The sequence below is a fragment of the Lactuca virosa genome, chromosome 6, assembly GCF_052849685.1.
Source record: "Lactuca virosa cultivar CGN04683 chromosome 6, Lactuca_virosa_CGN04683_v6, whole genome shotgun sequence".
In the NCBI taxonomy this organism is placed as follows: domain Eukaryota; kingdom Viridiplantae; phylum Streptophyta; class Magnoliopsida; order Asterales; family Asteraceae; genus Lactuca; species Lactuca virosa.
The window spans coordinates 103125740-103145732 of NC_136431.1; the positions used below are offsets into that span (position 1 = coordinate 103125740).

General features: G+C 35.5%; 2 protein-coding genes and 1 long non-coding RNA gene across 4 annotated transcripts; 1 reads left to right on the forward strand and 2 right to left on the reverse strand.

The window, feature by feature from the left end:
- The first annotated feature begins 1920 nt into the window (after positions 1-1920).
- LOC145122777 (uncharacterized) lies at positions 1921-3066 on the forward strand. Of its 2 annotated transcripts, none has more exons than XR_013714732.1 (3): positions 1921-2126; positions 2273-2377; positions 2515-3066. It is a non-coding gene; the product is annotated as an uncharacterized LOC145122777 (long non-coding RNA). The 2 variants fall into 2 exon arrangements; XR_013714731.1 differs by having other exon boundaries at positions 1921-2114.
- A 5823-nt stretch (positions 3067-8889) lies between these two features.
- On the reverse strand, positions 8890-9363 carry LOC145121803 (receptor-like protein EIX2). Its single transcript, XM_079057504.1, has one exon. The coding sequence runs from the start codon at positions 9361-9363 to the stop codon at positions 8890-8892; it is 474 nt and encodes a 157-aa protein (XP_078913630.1).
- Positions 9364-9510: 147 nt separating this feature from the next.
- On the reverse strand, positions 9511-11673 carry LOC145121804 (receptor-like protein EIX1). The gene has a single exon (XM_079057505.1). It carries the CDS (start codon positions 11671-11673, stop codon positions 9511-9513), a length of 2163 nt encoding a protein of 720 aa, XP_078913631.1.
- Positions 11674-19993: the final 8320 nt, after the last annotated feature.

Sequence of the window (19993 nt, forward strand, 5' to 3'; positions counted from 1 at the left end):
TTTATCAGAAACAAATACAACAATAATTAACTAGAATTAAAATATAAAGTTTTCAGGTTGCCTTAGTTGAGCACAAAGTTGAAGAATGGCCACCCATGGTGTTGCCTTATGACCATTTCGCATTTTAATAGAGTATGTAACTCAAAATCGAAAAATAAAAAATTAATAATACCAATTCTGCATATATAATAAAAAAAATATGAATTCCCCAAAGATGAACGTCGATCCGCAGAAGGCTCCTCTGCGGATCTGTTCTTCATCAATACAGCTCTGCAGATATGTTCTTCGGAGAAAAAAGACTTTCCTGGCAAAAAATCAGGATTTACTAATCAATTAAAGTATCATGCACCCTCACAAACATATAATTAATTCAAAAATCAGGCAATTACGGTTTCATACAATTTCAAAAGGTGGAAAAAAAAAATTACATGTGTTCCATAGGCATCGGATAACACATCCAAGTGTAGTTGTTCCACAATCCGCGATCGGCAAACCATCGGAATGATCGATTCAGCGTGTTCGATTCACCTCCTTCCTCTTTCCACAACAATCTTCCACAGTAAGGGTATTAGGAATGGGTTTGTTTTGGCAATTTTCCGATTTTACCCCTTATTCGACCGTTCCTCTATGAAAATTAGCGATCCGCAGAGGTGTTAAATGGATCAGCAGAGACACCTCTGCGGAACCATTATACCCCAATATGTTTTGTCATTTAGCGATGTCACGTCAACTCATCGGTACTATTCATCGTTCCCAAGAGGTTTAAAGCAATCAGCAGAGTCCCTCTGCGGATCTCGTGGTCATTTTCCAAAACTCAAAATTTCTTGGTTAAATGCTTAAAACACCCCCTCAATTTTGGTTATTTCATGAATTTTCTCTTCTGTAATTTACACATAAAACAATTACAAAGCTTAATAACTGCTTAAGATGTAAAACATTGTTTCACAAGGAGTTTGTTTTGTTCATAGCTCTTGATTCTTTAATGAACATTCACAATCAAAATAAGGTGTCACATAAGCATCGGATGGTATATGCCTTGAGCAAGAGAAGCAACTTGCTAGTTTATATAAGGATTAGTGTCTCAAGGCTTGATGTCCTCATGAATTAGCTCAGAGTTTATCGTAATTTTCCTGCTATTTTGTAGGATGTATAATATGGACAAATGTCTTCGTCTTTAAATTATCAAAGAGTTACTTTGCTTCTAGAAACTATTGATTCCTACTTAAGTGGTGATGTTGTAATGTGAATGGTCATTCATGAGTTTTATGAAAGTTGAATTTTCTCTCCAAATTTTCTCTTCAATAAACTAATAAAAAGCCTTATAGTCTTGAAATATTGCTGGTGTTGCCCTCACTCCTTGAGGTCGAAGGTTCAAGTCCCACTTTGGACATATGTAGAATAATTTACGAGTAATTTAGTATATATTTGTATTTGCCTTTCCAAAAAAAAATATTAATTATATAACCAAAAAAATTATAATTATAATTCATTTAACAAACATAGAACTTCAACTGATGTATGCACAAACTATTGGTTAACATTTCTATATATTACTTTTTAAGATCTGGGCAAATTGTTCAAGTGAAAGACAAATTGAAAATGAGAAACATGTTTTATATCGTGAACAACTCAATACGTAAATTAATAGTACTTAAGAAGTTTTCTTCCTCAATATTCACCATCACAGTTAAAAACTCTAATTAGCACAAGTAATTAGATAAACAAAGAACACCTATATGAAAAATTACAAAGTAAAACTAATAAAGTTAGCTAGGCATAGGAATTAATGAATATTACAAAACCTAGTTAAATGAATTAATGAACAAAAATAACACTACATCAAGTTCGTAATAGATAAACAAACACCAAACATACACATAGGTCACAATAACACGCTCTATTTTATAATTAGATAAATTAATGAAAAAAATTTATCAAAAAAAGGAACATAAATGTACATGTATAACTTGCTGATCGAGTGGGGGGAGGCAGCACCACGATGGTGGGCAAGATTACTGGTACACGTTGTATAAGTTGCTGAACGGGGAAGGAGGGAACTCAGTTTACTGAAGCTGATGTATCAAATCAGTAGCTTAATTAGAGAACAATGGCTGGTATTGCTTTATGTATGTATTAGTGTTATTGGTGTTTGAATGCTTGTAGGCCTAAACTCTTATCAACTGATTTAAAAAGACCTAGCGTGCATCACTCTTTCGTTGCTAATAAATTGTTTTCTGATCAATCATTTAGATGCATTCTGGATTTCTTGCAGGAAGGGGAAACACTTTACAATGCATGGAACATTTGAGGGAATGAAGCTGGATGGATGCTATATATATCACCTTACTGCATCCCCAACACAAAGAGCCTAAAATGTGTAAGCACTAGTAATCACTCTGCAGTTCTTACTTTATGGATTGCTTCTTGGGTTACCAGTGAGTTGGTTATTGGTTTTTGTTAGTATCACTAATACATGTTGATGTCGTTAGTTCTAACCTTTATAATCTGTTTTAGGTCGTTTCAAAGAAGTAGCTATTGATTTGGCATGTCGTAGTTCTTCCTTTTGTTCTTCTTCTCCTCCCAAAGGTTTCAATGTTTCATGTTCAATCTTCCTCACAAGTTCACAGATAATCAGTTGTATATTCGCTTTTTGATAAGGTACACAGTCCTTTTTTTTCAGATGAAATTAACTAATTAAATGCGTTCTAGATACATTTTTGTGGCAATTGTATGAATAACACTGTAGGTCTTGAGGAACGTTGATATGCATACAATGTGTTTGTAGAAATGCCCAAGTGAAAGTTAGTTGAAATAAATGATTGTATTCTTGATAAGTTGATATGCTGATTTATGTATATATGTATGTAAGCGAGTGTTAACTAGTGTATATGATTACATATACATGTTGTTGAGTGTGAAGCCATTGGGTTAGTCAAAAGAAGTGGCAGGAAACAGGGACTTTCATGTGAACATGGAAAAATTGTTACGGCTGCAGAATTTCAACAATGGTGGCCTTATCAATTTCACATGTATGTGAATGGAAGAAAAGGCTTACGACTCAAAATATTATAAATAGGCTTCATCCTTTCATTTGTAAAACTTGTATCTAGTGTAACAAAGAAAGAGTGCAGATTAGCACCAAGAAATATAAATTCCTAGTTACCGGTGGACGTAGGTCAGAGAAGGACTGAACCACGTTAAATCCCTCGTGTTCTTGTTTTTCGTGAGTTGTGTGTGTTTACAGTCGTGTGTTAAGTGTCTCGATCCTAACAAGTGGTATCAGAGCCTTGGTTTAGCTCCAGAGGGTGATTTTCAGTTTTTGGTCGGAATTTTTTTTCGTCAAAAACGATTTTGGTGTATACCGTTGGAAAGGTCTCGTTCCAAAGATTCCGAAAATATTTTTTTCTAAATTTTTTGACCACCGGAAGACGTCCAAATCGCCGGTCAAAGGTTTGACGGAATAGTAACCGGAAAAACCAGTTTCGCCGGAGAAGACGACACTGTAGTACCTGAAATCGCCGGAGAAGATGACACTGTAGCACCGAAGTTCCGCCGGAGAAGACGACACTGTAGCACGACGTCAGTGGTGACGTCAGCAGACACTGTAGCACGCCGTCAGCGGCGACGCCAGCAGGCACTGTAGCAACACTGTAGCAGATTTGAAAAATTACAGTTTAGCCCCTGAACTTTCAGAAAATTGCAGTTTAGCCCCTGAATTTTTAGAAAATTGCAGTTTAGCCCCTAATCTTTCAGAAAATGGCAGAAAGCAGTAAGCTTCGGATTGAGAAGTTTGATGGGAAAGATTTTGGTTGGTGGAAGATGTAAATTGAAGATTTGCTCGTGCAGAAAGACTTGGACGCAATTTTAGATGAAAAACCGGAGGCGATGACCCAGGCAAACTGGGAGACTTTGGATAAGAAGGCCAAGACATTTATTAGACTGACTTTGTCAAAGGATGTTGCCTTCAACATTTTGAAGGAGACCTCAGTAAAGGGAATCATGGAGGCATTGTCTAATATGTACGAGAAGCCGTCGGCAGCAAATAAAGTCTTCCTGATTCGGGAACTAGTCAACACGAGGATGAGGGAAGGAAATTCAGTTACAGTACACATCAACAATTTGAACTCGATTTTATCCAGACTTGGGTCAGTGGGAATAAAATTTGAGGACGAAGTTCAAGCTTTACTACTGTTATCATCATTACCTGACAGTTGGTCTGCAACAGTTACAGCCGTTACTAGTTCCACGGGATCGAAATGACTCACTTTTGAGGGAATTCGGGATTTAATTCTAGGCGAAGACGTCAGACGAAGAAATTCCGGGGAATCATCAAGTGAACAATTGAATGCCGTTAGAGGTAGAAGAAATAACAGAGGTAGTGGGAGTGGGAACAGGAGAAGGAGTCATTTGAGGACTCGAAATGATGTGACTTGTTGGAACTGTAAAGAGGTTGGACATTTCAGGAATCAATGTCCAAAAGACAAGAAAGAAGTTAACGTTGCAGTAGACCATTCAGATGATGATGTTTTGATCTGTAGTGTGGAGAGCAATGTGGATTCCTGGGTTATGGATTCGAGTGCTTCATTTCACGCTACCCACAACCGTGAAGCACTGCAGAATCTGAAAGAAGGGGATTTTGGTAAGGTAAGACTGGCGAACGATGAGGTTCTTGATGTGACGAGCATAGGTGACTTAGATCTGAAGACTCCAGTTGGTCCATGGACTTTGAAGGATGTCCGGGTAATTCCAAGTCTGAAGAAACAGTTGATTTCTGTTGGGCAGTTGGATGAACAGGGACACGAGGTTAAGTTCAAGAATGGGCAGTGGAAGGTTGTCAAAGGAAATCTTGTGATAGCTCGTGGACATAAGAGGGGTTCATTATATATGGTCAGTTTACCGTCTGGGAGAGTAACCGTCCCAGTTCAGAAGAAAAACAAAATCCGGTTCATAGAGTCTCGTGGACAGAAGAAGGTTTGCTTTGCAGATGGCAAACCCAGAGTCACAGGTCAGATTCAGGTTGAACGTGTTTGGAACGGTTCAGAAAAACCAGTCAAGGGCATTCATAGCAGTGGGAGCAAGGGCTGTGCTTCAGCTAGAATACCCAGAACACAGTGGGTTAAGAGAACCAATATTCCATCTGTAAAAGTCTCTCCAGATTATCTGCTTCACATGGAGAGTGTCGTTTGTTCTCAGGATGTTCCAGGATCGGGCAGTTCATTTCAGTGGGAGCCGGTGGAGACAAAGAACAGTTCAGTGGCAGACTTAGCCATGACTGATGTGTTGGAGCTAACGGAAGCTTCAACTAGCCTTCAGGTAAATTGAAGAGAAGGCCAGGGTAACTAGGAAGGAGTCAAGATCAAAATTTTTTACAGAAATACAGATACACAGTTGAAGCAATGGTGAAGATTGTTACGTGGCTTCAAGTGGGAGATTGTTGAGTGTGAAGCCATTGGGTTAGTCAAAAGAAGTGGCAGGAAATAAGGACTCTCATGTGAACATGGAAAAATTGTTACGGCTGCAGAATTTCAACAATGGTGGCCTTATCAATTTCACATGTATGTGAATGGAAGAAAAGGCTTACGACTCAAAATATTATAAATAGGCTTCTTCCTTTCATTTGTAAAACTTGTATCTAGTGTAACAAAGAAAGAGTGCAGATTAGCACCAAGAAATATAAATTCCTAGTTACCGGTGGACGTAGGTCAGAGAAGGACCGAACCACGTTAAATCCCTCGTGTTCTTGTTTTTCGTGAGTTGTGTGTGTTTAGAGTCGTGTGTTAAGTGTCTCGATCCTAACACATGTCACTAACTTAATAATAGTTTTGTTTCTTGAATTAATAGAAGTTTTCATTCAGTTCCTTTTAATTAGGATGTTGTGGCATGATTTTAGAGTTTTTAATTGACCATGGTGACTATTATCAAGATCACTCTTTGTAGGCATGAAAACTTCATATGTTTCTGATATTATGCACTAAAAATTACTGTGAAAACCAATAAAGATGAGCAAATGAAATTTACTAGCTCTGGTACCACTTAATGCAGAAAGATGTGGCAACAGTAGCCAATAAGTAGTGAAGAACAAAATAATGAATAACCTTTTCATTTTTGATTAATCACAAATCAATGTAAGTATAAAAACAATAACCATAAATTTCTAAGGTAGAAAACATAAAAACTTATGGAAACTAAAACTAATCTTAGTTCAAAAAGGATAACCCTAATCTAGGAGATAATTCCTAAAGATTATATTCCATCAAGAGATAATAATCAACTAGATCATAATCTAACTATTTTAGAAAAATTAAATGAATTCTTGTTATTAACCATCTATACAAAACTTTTTAACATTTTAATTACATCTTTATTAACTATAAAATTTTAACATTTTAATTACATTTTTGTTAACTATAAAATTTAATCATGTTATGAACGTTGCAGAATATGAACAATTAGAATGTATTTGGTAGAAAAGAATGTAGTGTTGACTAATAATGTAAAAGGAATGCAATGGTGATTCAACAATGTAATGATAAGAAACATGGTACCAGATCTTGGAGAACATATGAGCTATGATCAATAGTAAGCTTGAATTTGGGATTTTTAAGTGTTGATTTCTCTTTTTCCTGCTACTGCGTTTATTTCACTTTCATAAGTTCACTCTCACCGGTGCCTCTATAGCTCGAAATTCATCGAACCAAAAAGCAGTAAGACGAAGTGGCCCACAAACAGTGTAGCCTGTTTTGCTTGGCAAATGCGTTAGGGCCCATTAAATGCAAGCCCCATACTTAGTGAATGATTACAATTACATAACAATAAAAAATATGGGAACATGCAAAGAATAAACTACCACCGCCTACAAAGAAAAACCATGTAATAGTACCGGCCCATACCAAAAAAAAAAGAAGTTAAAAACTCTTAAAAATGATTATGGGCAATGATTTTGTCAAGTAAGTCTACTTCCACTTTCTAAATATATTTTTATCAGTTCAAACCAATTAATATTGAGGATTGGGTCATGATTGTTTGATTATCTTGGATTTACTGGTTTATATGTATACAACTTTTTTAAAGTGGTAATTTTTTTGTATGTATGTGACTATTACCGTACAATTCATACCAATGTAGTTATTGTTTGCGCGTTTTTCTTCTATGGGTTTAACCACACTATTTTGATTGATTTTCCTTTTGAGGTAGACAAGTCGTTTTACAATCACAACAACCAAGACCAAAACAAATCTCATACACACATTAGCAGACCCTGACCGGTCTCGTAAAGGTTCAGTCTTTTTTTTGGACCGGTTTGGGTTTTTTTTGGTCCGGTCTTACGGTTTTTGTCCACTTCTTTCTTTGTTGAGTCAAAATGTGGGACACACAACAATCCACCAAAATGCTACATATTCCCTTTGATCTCTCTTCACATGTTTTTTTATTATTATATTAATCACATTATTTAGAAATATGTAAAGAGGACTCTTCTTATAAATCAATAAGTGAAGGTTTTTTCTGTGAAATTTTCATCCACCGGCTGCAAGGAGGTTATTTTTATATTTTGTATTTTTTTTATAATTTTATATTTAATTATAAATAATAATGATATCGTTAGCGCCGGTGATGAGGAATCAAATATCATCAAAGGTCCTGGCCGCTCTAGAAAAAATGGGCTCTTATCGTTATTCTAAGTTTTTATTTTTAAATAAAAATCTATAATAAAAAAATTAGGCCATTTGTGGCTGCCCAGTTCCCCGTCCCCCCCCCCCCCCCAAGGACGTCATCCGGGTTTTTGGACCTACTGTTTAAGATGGCCGATCTAGTTTTTAAAACATTGGCTATGATGGATTAAATTGTAAAATCAAACATTTTAAGATTATTGTTTTTGTGATTATTTTGTAAATTAAAAACTAGTATCATATAAAAATGAAAAAAAAATTAACTTTTTGGGAGGTATTATAACTAGAATGATGGCTATCTAATCAGATATCTAATTGTTACTTGGAATTTGGATATATTTTTCTAATAATCATTCTTACCTTCAAGGTTGTAAAAATCGTCCGACGTTAGCTAGTCGGTGGACTGGGGTCAATGGATTAATCGGCTAGGCGGAGATTAATCGGGGACCATTAATTGCTAATTTGTTAGATTTAAAAAAATTAAATATGACTAATATCATATAAAAGTTCATAAATACCACTAATATCATAACAAAATAGGTTAATATGATAAATACAACACTAATCATACCTCAAATAGTTTCTATTGAAATATAATTTCTTCAGAGTGTTAAAATTTCATCGGGTTCTATTGTTTTAGTCATTTTGTATGCATGGATTAATCGATAGGCGCTCTCTAATCGGTTAAGTAGCGTCTAAGGATTAATCGGAGATTAATCGGGACCTAATCGGGATTTTTACAACACCGCTTACCTTATAACATAAAGTGTAATTTGAGAAAATACACAGAAAGATATAACCTCATAATCTGTAAGAAATATACTCTAATTAGAGGAGTTCCGTATTAAACCTAATGTATGCCAATTAAATTCAATCAAAAGGATATAATTATTCTAGTATATAATAAAAGCCTGCTTTCATAGAAAGTCTAAAATGAAATCCTGCTTTATTTAGAGTTCATGTTCTTTGTTTATCGATCTATTAGTCTAGTTTAGCCAATTTTTTGTAAATTACCCACAAATTAAAGCATGTGAGTAACAAGTGTATATGGATGGACCATATTTTAGTATCACTTCCACAGATAACCTACATTGAGATTTGTCCTATAAAATTGTTCATTAAAAATATACAAAATTAATTAAATAGATTTAAAATATAAAGTTTTCATGTTGCCTTAGTTCACACAAATGGAGAAAGGCCACCCATGGTAATTTTATTGATATTAGGGACTTAAAAACCCTGTCAAATACAAGTGAAGCATGATTTTACAAGACGATCTATGTTCAACCCTTTGCAGATTTGCAAAGAACACCATCACTTTCACATAAACCAAATCTGTGCATCTATGATAAAAATGAAAAAAAACATGTCTCCCACGACGATTGACAAGTAGAGCACCACATGCAATCCAGAATCCAGTAGCAAAACCAGTGCCTCCACCAATATAGAACCACCCCCAAAATTCATATGTGTCTTCCCCACCATCCTCACTCTCAGCAATGACATGTGGTACTTCGGATTCATCATCTCCATGACATTTTTTGGTAAGGGGAGGTCCACATAGTCTCAGGTTTCCAATGTATCTTGAAGGATCAATAGACTGCAGTTGAGTGCTGGATGGAATTCTCCCTGACAAGCTATTATATGACACGTCTAGATGATTTAAAAAATTCATACTAGACATGCCAAATGGCATCTCTCCAGACAAGTTGTTTCTAGATAAATCCAAAGTTTCAAGTTGTTTCAGTTGACCAATTTTTTCCGGAATCTCTCCAAGTAGACAATTCTTTGACAAGTTGAGTGCATGCAGTCCATAGAGCTTGGCCACTTCAGATGGGATTTGTCATGTTAAGTTGTTGCTTGACAAGTCAATGCTCTTTAGCGATCCCAGAGTACTGGTGAGTTCACGTTCATATCCTTTCCACTCCATCATTGCATGGTCAACATACTTTGCAACAAGTTCAGCATAAGAACCATGTCTTCGGACAAACAATTTAATTGAATAGGAATGTACATTATGTGTTGGTAATGAACCTGTTTGAACCATGCTTGTAAGATTATCCAAACATGAGGGGATGGGTCCATGGAGATTGTTCAGTGACAAATCCAGAATTTGAAGATTAGCCAACTGACATAACTGTAAAGGGATGGTTCCAAAGAATGAGTTTGATTTCAGGATAAGAACATACAACCTTGATAAGTTTTCCCCAATCCAAACAGGCACGTTACCAGAAAACTTGTTGGCCACCAAATTCAAAAAACTTAACCTTGTGCAATTCTTTAAAGACAAAGGCAATTCTCCAAATAAGTTGTTCTTGTACAAATACAATACCTCCAATTTTATCAAAGATGCAATGGAGGGAGGAAGCATTCCAGAGAGATTGTTGTGTTCTAGATTAAGAACAACTAGTTCTTTGAAATGCCACAAACAGTCTGGAAGTTGTCCACTTAGAAAATTATGGGAGAGGTCAAGAACAGCTAAAAACCCATGGACAATTTGGCATAAGAAGGACATTCCACCATAGAATTTGTTTCTAGAAAGATTTAGTAATACCACAGTGGAAGAGATATTTGTTATAGAACCATAAAATCTGTTGGAACTCAAATCTATCCTAGAATTGTTGCCAAAATTTGATGATAAATCTTGTACTTTCCCACTGAGGTTGTTGGAAGAGAGATTCAGATATACTAATTGAGAAGGCCACATGTCCCAAAACCCCAGAGGAATCGTGTCTAAAATTCCATTGTAGTCAATATCAAGAGCGGTAAGTTTTTTGATTTTTTGAATCCATTTGGGGAAGCGTGGTCCTAGACTGCAAGAGCTCATATCAAGAATGGAAAGATTTTTGAATGTTAGGATCTCATTGGAGAGTGTCCCTATAAATCGGTTATGTCCAGCATACAACCCTTGTAATGTAAGCGATGTGCATCCAGACGACAAGTTGTTGAGAAAATCAGGAAATTTGACAACAACAGAGTTGTTATGGAACACCAAAGTTTCCAAACTACAGAGGTTACCAAGATATTTGGGTATCCCATCTAACATGTTGCCATTGAGATAAAGAAAACGAAGCTTATTGCTTGTCAATGGGAGCAACCAACGATATATGGACGAGTTAAGATTGTTGTTTCGGAGATCAAGGGTAACAATAGATGAAGAAGAAGAGTTGAGAAATGAAGAAGAATATAGATACATGACCTGTGACAGCTCACATCCATCTAAACTTAACCATGATAGTTTCCGGAGACTCAAAATCACATCTAACCAATACTTTTGTTTGGCAAGGGAAATCCCATCCATTCCAAGTGCCTCCAAATGAGAAAGATGGGACAACCACTCTATGTTTTCAACTCTACATCTGCCAACGTCTTCAAGGTAAAGGTATTGCAAGTGGGTGAGGTTTCCAAACTCTTGAGGAATGGTTCCATAAAGAGAGTTATTTGACAGGTCAAGGAACGTTAGTTCTGTCAAGGAACCAATGAAACTTGGAATGGCTCCATTCAAATGATTCCAACCAAGGTTAAGGTACCTTAAATGAGTCATGGAACCAATGGACATGGGAATGATTTCATTAAACTCATTCCAACCAAGGTGAAGGTACCTTAAACGAGTCATGGAACCAATGAAGGTGGGAATGGTTCCATGAAAAGAATTGAATGAAAGATCAAGATGAGTCAGGTAGCTTAAGTTAAGCAAAGAATTGCTAACCTCACCTTCAAGGCCACCGAATCTAATATTTAGCTCGATGACACGACCTGTTTGGTTGTTGCAAGTGACTCCTCTCCAATTACAACAATCTTCTTCTTCTTCTTCAGCACTCCATGTAGAGAGACTTTCATCAGGGTCTTGGAGGTGAGCTTTGAAATCAAGAAGAGCACGTCTCTCCTTATCGGAACACTTTCTCATAATAATACCATTTTCATCTCCTCCTCCCAATTGGTTGGAAGTTATAGTCTCAGCATGTAGCAAGAGAAGTGAGAAAATTACAAAAACACAAGGATTCATTATGTTAATGAAAATCTTTGTGATTTTTTTTTGGTAGTGATGCATATTCAAACTGCCCCTCATGAGGATTTATATAGTCTTAATTGTGAAGTCAAAAAATTCAAATGAACAACCTCAAACTGGTGGCCTGTTTGTGTGGGACCTACACTCCGTAATTTCTATGAAATTTCAATGAAAATATAAGACAAATTAAAGATGAATTGAAAAACAGATTGCCCCGAAAATGAGCTGATGGAATCAAATTAAAGATGATATGAAAAACAGATGAACTGAAAAACAAACTATGAAATGAACTTATCTCACTTAAATTAATTTAAATCGTAAACTAGTTATAAACAAGCCAAATTGGTCCGTTTCAGCTTTGATCCATGGTCTCCTACATTGTTAAAAATAACCAACTTTTTTTTTGTAAAAAGTGCTACACTAGTAGTGACTCTAAAACAAGAGGGTAGCATTAACAAACATGCAATTTATATATTTTGAAAAATAATTGAACGAGTTCTTTTTATTAATCAGTCTATACTAAAATGTTTTACATCTACAAATTTAAAGAATGGACAACCACACTTTCTAGACCTCCCTAGCATTGGTACTATGTTAAACAAATTAATTTTTTATTTTCACACACAAAACAATATAAAATAGCCAACAGCACTAATACACCTTTAATTGTTATATATAAATGAATGAATAGTTCTGAAACATGGAACCATAAAAGATGTTTAGTCATATTATTGTCCTTGCACAATATAATGTAATGTACTTGGTATAAAAGAATGAAGTGTTTGGCAAAATATGTAAAAAGAAGAAAATGTTGATTCGACAATGTGATGAGAACAACAAGACTTTTAATGAATTGTGTAGCTGGTTGCCATGCTAGAGTAAGAAGAAATGCTCTAGACAGATTTACCTGATCTGATCTTAAAATCTAAGCGAGGCGTCCAGAAAAAACAGCTAGATTAGATACATTCTCTTATAGCTAACTGAACATGATCATGAGATCTATAAGCGTTGTATGTTAGGAACCGGACCGGGTACATGCAGCGGAAACACACTATCACACACACACAAACTCACGAAAATAAAGCAAGAAGAACACAAGGATTTTACGTGGTTCGGATTCGGTGCAAATCCTACATCCACGGGCTGCAACTAGAGTATTTTATTAAAACTCACAAGATTACAATTGGCTTGACACTCTACACTTGATGTTCTCTCAAGTTTTTGCACACAAAATATGCAAAACATACATGCATATATATAGGTATATTTGTGAGCCGCAATATGCACAAGATTGCTGCAAAGATTGAAAAATGCCTAGATTTTTCTTTAGCCGTCCATTGATTATTCCACCGAAAGTTCGCGTCCAATTCAAATGTTCAATTGTTGCGTTCACATTAGAGATAGTGACAATAAATATTAAACAATTGATTCCACCGTCCATTCAACAATTCAATTGTTTTAATTTCCAAGTTTCATTTATGTCCCTTGAACTCTTAGGAACTTGTCAATTTGTTCATGACTCCATAAATCTTAACAATCTCCCACTTGGAGACTTGAACAAATTAGTCTTTCTCCGCCATCCAACTCTCAATTACTCCAGTAATCTTAAAAAAAAACAACCAAGTCCTTCAAGCTTCCAGTTCCAAAGAACAAGCTAAAACTTAGTCTGATTTCTCTAGTTGCAGCCGCCCCTCATCATCAATTACTAGAAAGGGCCAATTGAAGCTCCCACTAGCTCCAACTCAGCCATGGCTAATCCCGCCACCGACTCATCCTCTGTCTCAACTGGTTTGGACACTCCACCGGATCCAGAGATACACCGAGGACCACTAACACTCTCCAAACATAGCAAACATCCAACAAGAGAGAATTTTCCAGTCTTAGTCTTCAAAACCCAACGGCTCTTTGTAACTGTACCCGGAACACACCCTGTGCTCCCACTGTCACAGAATCCCCTGAATGGTTTAGAATTTCCGACTCGTTCAACTAACATCCCCTTGGCTCCATAATTCATGTTTGCAAAATGAACTCTCTTAGCAGTAGATTTAGCGAACCAGATTTTGTTTTGCTTAATCGGGATGGTCATACTTCCCTCAGCAGGTACCTCAACCATATACAATGACCCACGCTTCATACCTTGAGCAATCACCAAATTACCATTGACCACCATCCATTTACCACCACCAAACCTTACTTCCAGTCCTTGTTTATCCAGCTGACCAACAGAAATCAATTTTTTCTTCAGCTCCGGAATAACCCTGACATTCTTCAGGCTCCATGTAGTTCCCAATGAAGTAACTAGATCAATATCTCCCATGCCCGTTACTTGAAGCATCTCGTCATTTGCTAATCGTACCTTTCCAAAATCTCATTTTTTTAGATTCACCATCGTTTCCCCGTTGTCCATGGCGTGAAACGAAGCCCCTGAATCCATGACCCAAGAGTCCACAGAACTTTCCATATTGAGTATCAGTGCATCATCCTCAGACACACTCTCAGCACCAGCAATGTTTAATTCTTTCTTTGGACATTGACTCTTAACATGTCCCACCTCTTGGCAGTTCCAGCATTTCACATTCTTCAAAGTTCTAGAAGAACTTTTTCCCCGACTCCCACTGCTCCCGCTATTCCCTCTACCTCTTCCGACATTTAATAAATCAGAAGAAGAAGATCCACCTTGATTCTTGCGTCTGATATCTTCGCCAAGAACCAAATCTCTAACCCCTTCAAAAGTCATACCACTGGTCCCCACGGAACTCGTAACAGCAGTAACTGTTCCGGACCAGCTATCAGGTAAAGAAGCTAGTAGCAGTGATGCTTGAGTCTCGTTATCAAATTTAATTCCCACAGATGATAATCTGGACAGAATTGAATTTAGATTATTAATGTGAACCGTAACTAAGCCTTCCTCATTCATCCTTGTAGTGAACAACTCCTTCATCAAGAACACCTTGTTAGCCGCCGATGGTTTCTCATACATATTTGACAGAGCCTCCATCATATCACGCGCCGTGGTTTCATTCATGATGTTGAAAGCAACGCTCTTCGTCAACGACAATGTAATAACCGCCTTGGCTTTCTTGTCCTTTGAGTTCCACGCATCTTCAAAAGCTTTTTCCATTTTCTCCGGTTTATCTCCGAGTACCATGTCCAAGTCTTTCGGACATAGCAATGCTTCTAATTGCATTTTCCACCAGCTAAAATCAGAACCGTTGAACTTTTCGATTACAACCTTATCTTCAGCCATTACGACAAACAAGATACAAATCAGGTACACTCGTGCGTGATAAAAAAAATGATTGTACCCTCCAAACCTCGCTAATCTGGCTCTGATACCAGTTGTTAGGAACCGGACCGGGTACACGCAGCGGAAACACACTATCACACACACACAAACTCACGAAAATAAAGCAAGAAGAACACAAGGATTTTACGTGGTTCGGATTCGTTGCAAATCCTACATCCACGGGCTGCAACTAGAGAATTTTATTAAAACTCACAAGATTACAATTGGCTTGACACTCTACACTTGATGTTCTCTCAAGTTTTTGCACACAAAATATGCAAAACATACATGCATATATATAGGTATATTTGTGAGCCGCAATATGCACAAGATTGCCGCAAAGATTGAAAAATGCGTAGATTTTTCTTTAGCCGTCCATTGATTATTCCACCGAAAGTTCGCGTCCAATTCAAATGTTCAATTGTTGCGTTCACATTAGAGATAGTGACAATAAATATTAAACAATTGATTCCACGGTCGATTCAACAATTCAATTGTTTTAATTTCCAAGTTTCATTTATGTCCCTTGAACTCTTAGGAACTTGTCAATTTGTTCATGACTCCATAAATCTTAACATTGTAGGGTGGAATATACAACAATAAATCAAACTAAGAGTCTCACATACCATCAATTAACCAATTAACTTGAGTTATTCTTCATGAATTTCGGAAGACTGCCTCTAATTCTAAGAAAAACATAAAATTTGAGAAAGATAATACCGAATTAAAACGAGAGACTTGAAATCAATATTATCAACACGCTTAAATTTGGGGCTTTTAGTGTTAATTCCTCTTTGACAGCTTGCTTCTGTTTCACAGTTACCGGCACCTCTGTACTGTAGTCGAAATTCAACATTTTTCGTGTAAATTTCGTGGCAGAGCTCAGCTAGACGCCCGGCCCACAAACAGCATAACATGGGCTGTTTAGGCATGCGTCCTGGCCCAGGAAAAAGAAATCGTGTATATCTACTTTCACTTTTCATTTTAATTCAAAAATATTTTTATCCATTCAAACCAAGTAATTGCTTAGATCTCAATCGGGTTTTTTCTTGTATTGCTTTAGGTTTATTTAAATATTGAGGGATTGTTGCTTGATTATGAGGTTTAGTAGTGTTTATATGTGAACGACATTTCTTGAAGTAATGATTTTTATTGCTTTTGTAATTAAATACCAAACGTTTAAGATTTCTTGTAAAGAAGTTGCTGTACAAATTCATAACCAGGCAGTCTTTTGTTTGCTAATTTTCTTTTATGGGTTTAACCACACTGTTTTGATTAATTTTTTTCTAAGGCAAAGAAGTCTTTTACAACCAGAAAGACCAAAATAGAAACAAATCTCAACCTTAGGTCTTTATCAAAACAAAAACATGGCTAAAACAACATTTTTTTGTCAATTACAATAAGAAGACTTTAATACCTTTTTAGGTATGCAGTCTTCTAAAAAAGAAACAATATGTCAAAAAGTTCTGCAGACAAAAACAAACAACACCTACGACACATGTTCTGATTGCAACTTAGAATGATCAAAGTCCTTAAGGTCCAAAATTGAGGTTCCAAACTAGAAGTGTAATATAGCTAAAAAAAATTGATGGTGCACCAATGGTCCAAAATTGAATATGTTTATTGGTTTTGGTCCCTATCAACTTAAAAAGACTATTATACCCCTTATAATCAAAAGAATACAAAAGACAAAATTGCAAAAATGGTCCCCGTGGTTGCCATTGCTTCAACCACTACCGCCATTGCTTCAGATGGTGGTTATCGGACACCGTCGTCGTCTACCATATGTGAATGAAAATGAAAATGGAGATTTCACAATTAACCTGTTTAAATCCATATTTGAATCTCACTAATTTTTGTACATAAATTTAAAGGTGAAGCTTTCTTTTTATTTGAAACCCACCTTCCGCCTCCCATTAACTTGCCTGACACCACTTCATCAGAGCTTCAAGATCATGGATGGAGATCAAGAAGATCTCATCATGGCTGTGGATACGAATGTGATATGAATGTCATCCGAACGTTGTTGGATCTAGGGCTTGACTGCCATGGATGAAATAGATTCAAAAGTCGCTAGGAAACAACATAAAGATCTAAACGTCGCCGGAGTAGGGGTTTTCAGAAGCAAAGCTAGGCTTCAACAATCTTTAGAAAAAGAACTAGGGTTTTCAGTTGGCAGTGTTTTCCGACGAGTATGGCGGTGTTGTGTCGTTGTTAGTGGTGGTTTTCGATGTGGTAATGAAAAGATAGATAGATGGAGTTTGTGTGGTTACCTGTGAGTATAGCAGCACCTACAGTGGTTTTCGGTGAGACAAGGGAAAGGAAGTAAGGTGGGAGATGAGATATTTTCCGGTGACACAATGGAGAGAGACGACAGAGAAAGTGATTTCTTAAGAGAGTTGAAGGGGTGGATATCGTGGGCTTTTTTATTTTTAATTATGAAACAATTAAAATACAAATTAGAATAAATATTAAAAATGAAAACAAAAAAATAATAAGTTAAAAGGGATATAATAGAAAAAACAATAAATATAAGGGCATAATAGTCTTTTCAAGCTAATAGGGACCAAAAGCACTAAGGTAGTGTTTGTTTTTTATCCGCAGATCTTCCTGGCCTCTTCTGTCTGCATGGCGCAGACCACGTGCAGACATTAGCCTTCGCAGACTGTTTGTTTTTTTGAAGACTGCAGATCTAAAAATGTATGCGCCCCCTCTTCATGGTGCAGATGTAGACAAGAGTCTTCTAACATCTTCAAACATCTTCTAGCCTAAAAAAACACATATACTTTATTTTTTCCTTTTAATTTTTTTGAATTTATATTTATTCCAACTTTATTAGTGATAAACAATTTGTAAAAAAAAAGGTACAATACTAAAAAAAAAAATTCGACGACACAAACATGATACTTTTTGACAAATTTATAAATAAAAGTTTATTACAATAATGGTCGTTGAAGTATAAATATGAAAAAAATATATATATTCTTATATTTTTTGTGCCAAATTTTATAAAATATTATTTAATAAAGCATCGTCAATTTCTTAGAAAAAATATTTATGGCACGTTTTTAATTGATTTAATTGAAAAATCGAAGTTTATTTCCTTTCATTTATATATCAAATTCTTTGATTCCTAATTACAATGTTTAGGCATAACTTTGCGACCAAAATTGTTGGTTTTTATCAAATATATACATTAATTTGTACCATTTTTATTTTCACTTTTTATACAATAATACATAAAAGTTGATTTAGATTTGTTAATTACTTATAACAAAGTCATAAATATATTAAAAAATCACTTTGTAGTTTACAAAATCAGTTTATTTAGATTTTAGTTTATTTTAGTAGCCTGCAGATGTTAAAAAAATAAACCGTCTTCTTTTTTCAGACTACAGACGTTTGGGCCACCTCTTCTGCTGCAGAGGTCTACAAATGTGGTCCGCAAACTGCAGACATTTTGCCTCAAAAAAACACACATTACTTAAAAGGGTCTAAAATTGGACCAATGATGCACCAAGATACGTTTTTTTTTTGACCAAAATCACATATTTTTGCCAAACATAGGGACCATTTTTGCAATTTTGTCAATACAAAATTAATAAAACTGGAAGGCATATTTGTCATTTCATGTGGGGCATGTACCAAAACCACACAAAAATACCAACAATAAGGACCAAAACCATACAAGGTATCCGAAATTGGACCATGGATGGATCACCAAACGTTTTTGGATCAAAACCACAAAATTTTGACAAGCATAAGGACAATTTTTGCAATTTTGTCTAGAAAATGAGTTTAGGTTTTATGAAATTTTGGGGGAATAAATGTGGTTGGCGTATGTGTCTATTAAAAGAAGGAAACGTTGGGGGTAATTAAAAAAAGTGACAAAAATAACTTAGGGACTATTTGGTAGAAACTTAATGATTCAGTGAACCATTAAGAGGTCTAAATCATTAAAAGGCGTGATCCACTGGCGGACTGTTTGGTAGAAACTTAATGATTCAGAATTAAACCATTAAGAGGTCTAAATCATTAAAAGGCCTGGTGTTTAGTATGGTTGGTGATTGGTGAATGGATGTGAGAAAAATTACCATTTACCATTCTAAAAAAAAAAAAAAAAAAAAAAAAAAAACTTCAAATGCACATAATACAAAATTTTATTAATCATTTATAGAAAATAGAAACATATTTTGACTTCTCGTTTATTTTTAATTTATGTAGTAACCTGTATTTATATCAGTAACATTAAAAGACACACAAAAAAAAATAAATAATAAATATTAGAGCACTACAACTCAAACCAACAATTTTTTTTTTAATCATTGATTAACCTTTTCTTTTAATTCCGGTATCCATCTTTAATGTTATGAAACCTATTTGCAAACTATAGGTGTGAGTGGAATGTCAATATTTTATCCTTGAAATGGCCAATAAAATGCCTAAACACCTTAAGCCAAACATAACTCATTATCTCCATAAAAATTTAGACAGTGACTTACCTAACTTAAGGGAATTAGAAAGAAGTATTCTGGAAAGCCAAATAATATGTTCTTCCTTTTTCTATTCATATTTTCCATTAAAACTACAGCAATACAGAATTTTGACTATCCCAACTACACCAGAGACACAATTGAGGATTGAAAAACAATTACAATTAGAAACAACACCAATTTCATTAACTATCATCTTGCTAAAGCTTCTAATACAATGAAACAATAAATACCATGAGATGAGGTTCCAAACTAAAACTATAATATAGCTACAAAATGATAGATTGTAATCACAAATACACAAAGGTGATTGTCATATGCATGTGAAAGTACAAAAGATATTTAAAAGAATTAATCATCTTCAAATATCACCTTACTTCCTAAATCTAAACATAACATGGATAGCATCAGAAACTTGACATCCTTATATTTCAAATCAGAGAAGAATTTGTTTAATTTCAACATCAATCAAGAAATACACAAAAATAGAAGGAATTTAAGATTCCTCTGATGCAGACCTACATAATTTAAGACGAAT

Coding starts and splice junctions, on each gene's coding strand:
- LOC145121804 (XM_079057505.1), bottom strand. CDS start 11,673: ATGAATCCTTGTGTTTTTGTAATTTTCTCACTTCTCTTGCTACATGCT.
- LOC145121803 (XM_079057504.1), bottom strand. CDS start 9,363: ATGCCATTTGGCATGTCTAGTATGAATTTTTTAAATCATCTAGACGTG.